At 40.4% G+C, this 9,226-nt stretch overlaps 1 protein-coding gene across 2 annotated transcripts; it reads right to left on the reverse strand.

Annotated features, from left to right (window-relative positions):
• Positions 1-609: 609 nt before the first annotated feature.
• On the reverse strand, positions 610-8,722 carry LOC108248330 (nucleoside diphosphate kinase B-like). Of its 2 annotated transcripts, none has more exons than XM_037980682.1 (5): positions 5,884-5,904; positions 5,656-5,788; positions 3,501-3,602; positions 2,319-2,431; positions 610-939 (listed from the first exon to the last, which is right to left on the reverse strand). In XM_037980682.1, the coding sequence occupies exons 2-5, from the start codon at positions 5,782-5,784 to the stop codon at positions 825-827; spliced, it is 459 nt and encodes a 152-aa protein (XP_037836610.1). In that variant the 5' UTR covers positions 5,785-5,788; positions 5,884-5,904; the 3' UTR covers positions 610-824. The 2 variants fall into 2 exon arrangements, with proteins under 2 accessions (XP_037836610.1, XP_017292532.1); XM_017437043.3 differs by lacking the exon at positions 5,884-5,904 and adding an exon at positions 8,608-8,722 and having other exon boundaries at positions 612-939.
• Positions 8,723-9,226: the final 504 nt, after the last annotated feature.

Below are 9,226 nucleotides of genomic sequence, written 5' to 3' on the forward strand. Positions count from 1 at the left end.
TTGGTCTTATTGGAAGATTTTTTTCTTTTTTACTTAAGTTTAAATACCTTTAAATATAGTTACCGGAATGAATGATTAAATAAAAGATCTTTGAATAAACATCAGTTTTGACAGTTAAAATGCAAACATTTAGGCTACCCAACACCTAAACATGGGACACTGACTAATTCAAAGTTGTGGCAGAATTTTAAAATTTCGTGTTGACAAGCCAGCATTTATTTCACAAATGTTGAGGTTGATTTTCCTCTGTGAGATACCAGTAAGAAGTGAAACTGTAAAATCGAACTGCTTGTGCGCAGGTAAAGAGTTAGGTCTCTGCTATCAGAGATTCTAAAAACAGGTTTTCAGCTCATCATAGCTGGCTACGTGTGTAATCTGTAGCACACGCCTCAGGTGTTACATAAATATTGTCTCTAAAGGTCCCCCTCCCCCTCTTTTTTTATTTTATTTTTTTAAATAAAATACACATTCTCCAAGATTCCAGATTATGTCTGTGCTGCAAATCTTCCATAAACCTGACCAGTCAGCTGAAGGTGGTAGTTTGCTTTTTGACACCTGCAGCTTCAGGAGGACAGTGTTGTGTGTGACAAATAAAATAAAGACTGTTGGTACTGTGGACCGTTTATTGGAAAGCAGGTCATCTTTAACAAAAAAAAAAAAGACCATTTCTGGACAATATGGAATGTGTTGACAGGAATGAGGTCAGGAATGAATGGATGCCACGCAGACCACAGCAGAGGACAGTATGAAGATGAGAGGGAATGAGAGGTCTGAGGTGATGGTTTCCGCAGGTGTGAGTGGAGGGAGGACTTCTGCAGAGCAGCTCAGTAGAGCCAGCTGAAGGCACAGCTGGTGTAGGTGACCAGCTCCTCTGGTTTGAACCACAGGGAAATCTCCTTGTTGGCACTTTCCACAGAGTCGCTGCCGTGGATGATGTTCCTAAGAAAACCACAGGCAGATTGTGAGAACGCTGCTGCAGGACAACACACAGCAGGTTACACATCTTTAACTCATCCTGCAAATACAAACAATTCAGATCCTTTTCACTTCAACAGAGAATTTATTGTCATTTTGTGTTGAAATATTGCTTTATATTCTTTTATGGGCTTTCTTCCTGTGAAACTGTTGGTACAGAGACCATCTAACTTACATCAGATACGTAATCTGCATCTTTGTTCATTCATCACCTGGACAAGAGTACTGCTACTATCAACTTCCTTCATTTTAGACAAAGTTTCACCATCAAGTTTCAAGTTAAGAACTTTCCTCTAACCAACAGACTAAACATTGCGTATTGCTAAAGCACACGATAACCATTTAGCGGAGTTTAGTGGGAAATTTTACACTTAATCACACAAGGTGACCCAACTCCAAAGAAGGTTTGACCTGTAAAGGTGCAGGTAAACGTAGATGACATGATTATCTGTCTCTATAGAACAGCCTACTAGGGTCTGCTAGTAATGGGCAAATAAAGCAATGAAGCTTTCCAACACTGCTTTGCAAAAAGGTTCATTACTCGATGCGTCATTCATCACTCACTAGTGACATCTGCTGGTGAAACTGTAACAGCTTTGTCACTCAGTTGGATCATACTTTCAAAAATTTGTAAATGCAATATTGTCACAAAGTTTTCATCAAACATGTTTAGTAACAGGTGAATCAATTAAATCATATTTAATTGTCATGTTTTAATTATTAAAATGATTTGTAGCCAATCTAATCCTTGACCATCAGTGGTTGTGTTGGGTTTTCTTTTATGTCATGGACTTATTTGGCAATGAAGATATGCTGTACTTTAGTGTATTGGGAATTGAGTGATTGTTGGGGCAGACTGAATACTTTAAGCTTGAAACTTGCTTCCTGAAAAACAGAATTTGTTTAAAATCATCTCTTCCTGGGAGTTCTAGTTCTGGTTTTTAATATTACAAATATGTATATCCCAGATATGAGAGGTTTTTCTCTTTTTTGACGGCTTCATTTCAACCACTGCTGATGCAAACTGCTCTGCTGAAGCGCTACCAAACCACCTACTACAACCCACGAAGCAACAGGGTTCATAGCGCTTTTATTTTGAAAAACGATACGCAAAAGTGAAGCAATGATGTGGCAGATGTAATGCGATGCCTCGTTTGTTGTTGATCACGTGATTTTGCTCAATATGACAAGCTCCGAAGCGGGGCTTCATCGGACACGCCCCCTTTTTACTCTGTACACGCCTCGAAGCCTGGCTTCAGATGTCCCATCACTAGGGTCTGCTTCATACACACGAGTTTCCACACTCACAACTGTTTACCAGAATGAATGCAGACAACACTCACTTGCCGACGTCGATGCAGAAGTCTCCTCTGATGGTTCCAGGTTTGGAGTCTGCAGGATTGGTCTCACCCAGCATCACTCTACCGGTTTTCACAACCCCCTTACCTTCCCACACCTGGAACACACGAGAGGCAGAAAAATCAGCCCTCCAACAGCTAACACGTTAGTTTTCGTTTAAAACAAAACAGTGGGACAGGTTTAAGGGTTTGTCTCAAGGTGATAATTATTAGACCAGTTTTTCCAGTAATTATTAGACCAGTTTTTCCAGTAAAAGTCAATGTGGTTGTTAGACGACAACAGTCTTCTCTGCATCTGCTCAAAAGCTCTGAACTTCCCAGAAAGGAGATTTTGCCCCCCCCAAAAAAGTATTAAATTATAGTCACTCTAAATCAAATCCAAGCTCTGACATGTCAAAAACAGCAAAAAACTGATGTGTGGGGGCAGAGTTGGACATCTTGTAATTCAACAGTTCTACTCTGGCTGATGTTACAGCAGTTTCACAAAATAGTTGCACTAAAAAATCTGCAAAACAGCGAAGCCGCGAAAGGTGACCCGTGTTATAGCGAGGGTTCACTGTAAAGTCCTACACACAATTTCATACATTCATTAAAACTAAAAAAAAAAAATGAAATGTCACATTTCTGTAAGTATTCGGATCTTTTACAACAACAGTTGAAATGTAGCTCAGATGTTTTCCCATTTCTCCTGATCTCTGCAGGAGTTTCCTTGATTAAAATCCACCTGTGGTAAAATAAATTGGACACTATTTGGAAAGGGACACACCTCTATAGAAGGACTCAGAGCAAAAACTAAACCAGGAGGTCAAATGAGCCTCCTGCAGAGCTCAGAGATGGGACTGTTCCAAGGCACAGATCGAGTGTTGATTTTTGAGAAAATAAATTTGATTGCAGCATCAGGCTGTCACATATTTAAAAGAGTAAGGGGTCTGAATTTTTTCCGACCCCATGGCATCAACAACCAAAGCTTATTTATTAAAACATGGAAGGCAAGGCAAATAACGTACTCAATCTGATTGTATAGACAATAAATTGACAAATCAAATGTACAAATTTAAACTCAACAGGATTTGTTGTTGGGTAGAGCATAATGACTGAATCATTTTAGAGTCCATGATAAGTCTGAGCTTGAATTATTTTCTATCCCGGTGTTTGTTGAGTTCTCACCATGGCAACCAGCGGACCAGAGCTCATGTAGTTGACCAGAGTAGGGAAGAAAGGCCTGTCCTTCAGGTCAACGTAGTGCTTCATCAGGAGGTCCTCGGAGGCCTAAAGAACAGAACCAAACACATGATGAGACCACAAGCATCCAGGAGGACTTCCATTCCAACACTGAAGCTCTAGATTGTATTATTCTTCGAGTCCTGAGGTTACGTTATGAGGGGACAGTTCTTGAAAATCAGCATATTTTTGTGCGCCGTTTGTAAAACTGCATTTTAGGCACACCGTAGGAACTCTGGAATCTGACCCCCCCTCCAAAATCCATTTATATTTTTATGAGTTCATGTTATATAAGGTTTCAACAAAGAAGCATTATATCAGGTGGTGGATTAATAAAATTTCAATGTTTTAGCGGGATGATGATGCAATCTCTAATCGGTTTTGTTGACAACAGTTTCCCCCTCAAGGTTCTCCTCTGCAGCAATGCAGTTTTTTCCCCTCATACCCACTCAGAGATCTACTGATAATCTGAAACACAAACACACCTGTAGGTTTAGATTTCTGTTTCTGACATTATCCATAAATGCACACATTTTGTTTCTTTCAGCACTTCATTTGCTCTTATCTGCATTCAGATAAGTTGCTTGTCGAGCAACAATTTGTTCCTCTACAATGTTGCACAACAGCCCACACTTTAAGACGACAAGAGTACTGCCAACGATACATAATACGCCTGTCAGGAAATAGTTTGAGTAATCAAAATCCAAAGCATGAACTTCCTCACACAACAATCGTAAATATGTGTGTATATTAGGTGAATACATGACTGTGGTGGGGTGAAAGGTCAAGTTCACTGAAAATGACACTGTCCACGGTGTAAACTGGCAAACAGTTCAATTAAAGAACATGTAGGAACATGAGACTGCAGCTATAGGTGTGAGGAACTTAGTTTGTTGACGACTACCAGCTCATTCAAACCAGTTTCTGATCAGAGTAGTAGACTTCACGAGAACCACTCAAGATTTCTTTGGTGGAAGTGTTCTTAGTAAAAATAAGATCCAACGTGGAGCCATGGTCTGAAGACATTTTCCATCCTAAACAGCAATCAGTGGAGTTACACCCTGGCCATACCATAATACTCTCTTGCCAGGACGGGCATATAAAAACACAAGCTTTTGATTACTTTTAATCCCCCATGCCATAGCAGTATAAGGATCAAGTCTGAAGCAGATAGTCTTCAACCTGTAGGAGTTTGTTCAAACACAGTACGTGTAAAAAAGAAAAAAAAAAAAAAAAAAACACCTAAATTGTGCCTTTGATCCAAAACGGCAGACTCTGTTTGGGTTCAGACCATACCCCTGCAGTGCTCAGGCCTAATTGCAATAAAATGAATGACTGACCTAACAATCCAACATTAAGCCGAGCTGGGGGTGAAACATTTCTGTCAGTTTGTCCCTGAGCAGGTTCATCCATCTTTAATAGAAAACTGAACCGCAGTGACTATACTACAGCAGAACTGCACTGAACAGAATAATACTCAATTAAATCATATATTTGAATGAATAAGAAAGGTACTATGTTAATTGTAATTCACAGGGACATCTGTGTCAACAGGTCAGATGCACAAATAAATAAAAAATGGTCATAACACATTAAACTAAAACTAGTGCATCTACTATCATCAAACCACACAGGTACCACAACTAAAACCACTAAATTGGTTTAAACGTTTGTTCCTAAAAGAAGCATTTGCATGTGAAAGGTAGTTTCACACATATAGAAATGGCAGCATTTATTTATATAAAATGTAAGTCCCAGTCCAGTTGTTGCTACATGAACTTTGTGGAGTTAAAGATTTTATTTGATGAGTTAAATTAAATTATCTGATTCAGTAAAACCAGATCAGAGGAGTTTGATTTCTGAGCAACAGCAAAAAGTTTTATATTGCTAAGTTAAATAAAGAAGCACACTTCACGGTCTGCTAAGTGGTGTCTTATCAGGTTTTAGATCAAATGTTTGGAGCTAATCGTTTGTTCTGTGCTCAGGAATAGATCAGGAGGGTAATCAGCTTGTTGGAAGTCCTTAGTGTTACTCTGCAGCAGGCTCATGAGGCTGAAAATAAAACCAGACTGACAAAAAGAAACACTGCTCGTTTACTCACATGGAGCATCTTCATGCCGACCAGTTTGAAGCCCTTCATCTCGAACCTTTTGATGACTTCTCCGATGAGGCCTCGCTGCACGCCATCAGGCTTGATGGCAATGAAGGTTCGCTCCTGCAGGTCAGCCATGATTCTGAATTGCAAACGGGGGAAAAAAAATACAGGAACAAATTAGCTTTAGGGCAATTAAAGAGTGCAGCGGGAGGAGAGCATCAAAGAGTCACTCACAGCACTTTGCTGCACTTGGCACAGGGAGGGTGGAGGCTGGGGGTCGAAGGTGAAAACCCCATTAAAACAACCAGCTCACAGAACACGGCTGATCTGCTGAGCACTTGAACAGGACTGCAGCAAACCACAGCCCTGCCCATGCGCACACACTTATCCTCACCGTTACCATTATACACACCTAACAGTAAATCAACCACCGCCGAGGAAGTTCTGACTCCACACTGAAAGTGTTCTTCCTGTGTGAATTAGCAACTCTTTAGGAATCTGAACCGATGAGCTGTTTCAAGTCTCTAATCCAGACCTGCAGGCTTGTAATTGATACTTTTAGCCAGTTTGGTTAATCTGAGTACAATTGACAGAAGTCCCCTTCAGGCAGAGCAGAACGGGACATTCATGTCCCTGTATGGAATGATGCACGGGGTGTATATTTACAAAGCTAAAATAAAACCAACTTCAAACTTTTAGTGCAATAATGATTCTCAACTACTTTTTCTTATGAAAAAATAAATAAATAAAAAAATCACATTGCAGCAAAGGCACAACACACTTTGTTGTTACCAAAGGGTTCAGACCCCACTGTGGGTCATGAAACTTATGGCCCTTTCCCTGTGCCCGACTCGGAACTACTTGGATCGCCCTGGCATTGGGTGGTCCCGCCCATTTCCAGCTCTGATCCTAAAACCTCCTCAGCCGAGGTTCATAAGACCTTTCCATCCTCCATGAGAAGTCACAAAATCGGCTCTCAGTCACGTGGTTGTGTGGAGAAAATTGCGTCATTTTTGTTCTCATAGCAGCTTCATCTGCCCCTTCATGGCTTTAGGCCCGGGGCAAACTTTTTCTCACAGGTGGTTTTGCCCCAAGTATCATGTGACTGGTCAGAAGTTGTTGTGGGCGTGTTTATGATGAAAAGCCAGTTAGCTTCAATTCATTTTGCTTCTACTGCTCCGATGAGAAGCAGCTGGCCGAGGTTGTCATAAAATAAACCTCTTTACAACTATTCCAGCAAAACTTATAAACCGATGAACTTAAAAAAGACAGCCGAGAGACAGGTGACTCTTTGTGTCTGGGAGGAAGTGCACCTCGAGATCACGCTCCCTTCGTTCGCTCATTATTGTTCACCGTCATATTTGCAAATGCCAAACGGGGTGTACCATCTCAGTCGGTTTAATAAACACGTCTGGTTGGGGTAAGAGCACCTCCTACACAAGAAACCCACCATATTGAAAAACTTGAAAAACGCAGCCTTCTTTGTCATTTTCTTTTTTAAAACTACATATCAGTTAAAATGGCAACACGTAAACTAACATTGTGGTACTATGAAGAGGTGCAGACGTTTCTGCACCGACTTTACAAGGTGGCACCCAGTTATATGGAAAACCACAGACTGTAGGACCAAGTCAGGTTGAATTGGAGTGAAGCAAGTCACTAGGAACCAAAATATTTTAAAATCTTTGCCTGTAGCATACATTTAAAATGAGAGTAGTTTTAAAATGACAGTAATCCACTATGGCCCTGGTCCCTTTTAGACTAGCCATTAGTTTATCAATCCGGTCAGAATTAAACCATTTTCCCTAACAGAAGTCCTTCAGAGAGCTATCTACAACAGGTAAGATATTGTTCATCGCGGCTCCACAGAACTATGCTTTGAAAAGTCTGAACTGTGACGTTAAGAACTTGCTGTCAAACCGGCTCTAATCATTAGAAACATTCTAACTTCTAATACCATCATCTTTGTGCATTTATGCTTTAGAGGTTTTTGGGTGGAGTCTTACTGTTAGTAGAGGACACCCTGCAGGTGGAGCTCTCCTATTGGTGGACTTTTTTTGTGACCACCCCCCCAAAAAAAAAGGTTTCAGCAAACTGGATAAATTTGGCACGGCTTGAAAATACCTTTTAACAGCAAGATCATCCTGATAGGGCAAAAACTACGGGAGTTTTAGCAGTTATTGATTTTTTTTTAAGATTTAAAATTAGCACACCTAATTCTGCTCGCCTATAAAATCACCTAAAAAGTAGAAAAGATCATAAAGAACAACTTATTGAGTGAATAAACTAACTTATTACTTCCCTTATGCAAAACTGGCAGTGTTTTTGGTGGAAATGATCGCTGAAGGCAGACTTGCGTACCCAATGACATGCTGCAGTTTCAATGGTCTAAATGACTCTGCTATAAAAATCTCGGAAATTTGGCTTAATTTAACCCAGATTTTAACGTTTCCAGCAACAACACGCACCCAGCAGAAGATATTTGCCTCTCATAGGCCAACAAACTCGCTATCACAGTTTGTCGTAGTAATGGAATGGGTCATTTATTACAGTAAAGCGCTAGAGGAAAACCCCGGTTCCGTTTAAAGCGATGCAGGCGGGCCTGGGCCTTTTCACACCGCCACATGGTCTCTTCTGTTCCACTCCCATGCGGTCAAATGGTTCTGCAGAAACCCGGACTGAGAAACCGGTCCTGACAGTCCCCTTGCTTTACCAGGACCACCCCTCGCACCCCCTACTTCAAACATTGGTTTAAGAACTTGTATCCTAAAGTTTGACTGACTGTGCTAACAAAGCTAGCTCACACCGACCGGCTAGAAAATAAACCGACTCTTTATATACATTAAAGATGACCGCTGACTTCAAACTGTGTTTTTATCAACGTGGAAATGCAGATAAAACCCCAAAAGACAAACTGCTCCAACAAGCGAAAGAACGCGAGCTTTTGCACACATTTACCTGGACAAAGACGACTCCTTCACACTACAGAGAGCACTGACTGAACGTGGACGAAGACCGAGCAAAGGCTGCGACGTAGCTTTTTAATCCTGGTGGGCGGAGCCTGAGAAGACGGCATCCCGTTGAGGCCAAAAGTGTTGCGCTCGATTAAAATAAAGCTGAGCGTTTCTGTTTTCTCATAATCAAATAATTGCGTTAGCAGATAGATAGATAGATAGATAGATAGATAGATAGATAGATAGATAGATAGATAGATAGATAGATAGATAGATAGATAGATAGATAGATAGTATTTGCCTGAATGTCAGAAAAAAATATCTACACATGTACAGTAACTACTTGCAGGCACACATACATATCTGCATGATTATATCTATGTAAATAAATATATTTACATTTACACACACAAGCTCATAATACATAAGATAACAATCTAATAATACATATTCATCTCATAGTTGATTATGATTATTCATGTCAGACTTTTTTCATACAAATACTTAGTGCTGGGCGATATAACGATACATATCGTGGGGACGATAGAAAAGTGTCTATCGTGATATATTTTCTTCTATTGTCTCTATCGTTTCTATCGTCTCGATCGTTTCTGTCATAATAA

This window comes from Kryptolebias marmoratus, linkage group LG17, assembly GCF_001649575.2.
Source record: "Kryptolebias marmoratus isolate JLee-2015 linkage group LG17, ASM164957v2, whole genome shotgun sequence".
NCBI lineage: Eukaryota > Metazoa > Chordata > Actinopteri > Cyprinodontiformes > Rivulidae > Kryptolebias > Kryptolebias marmoratus.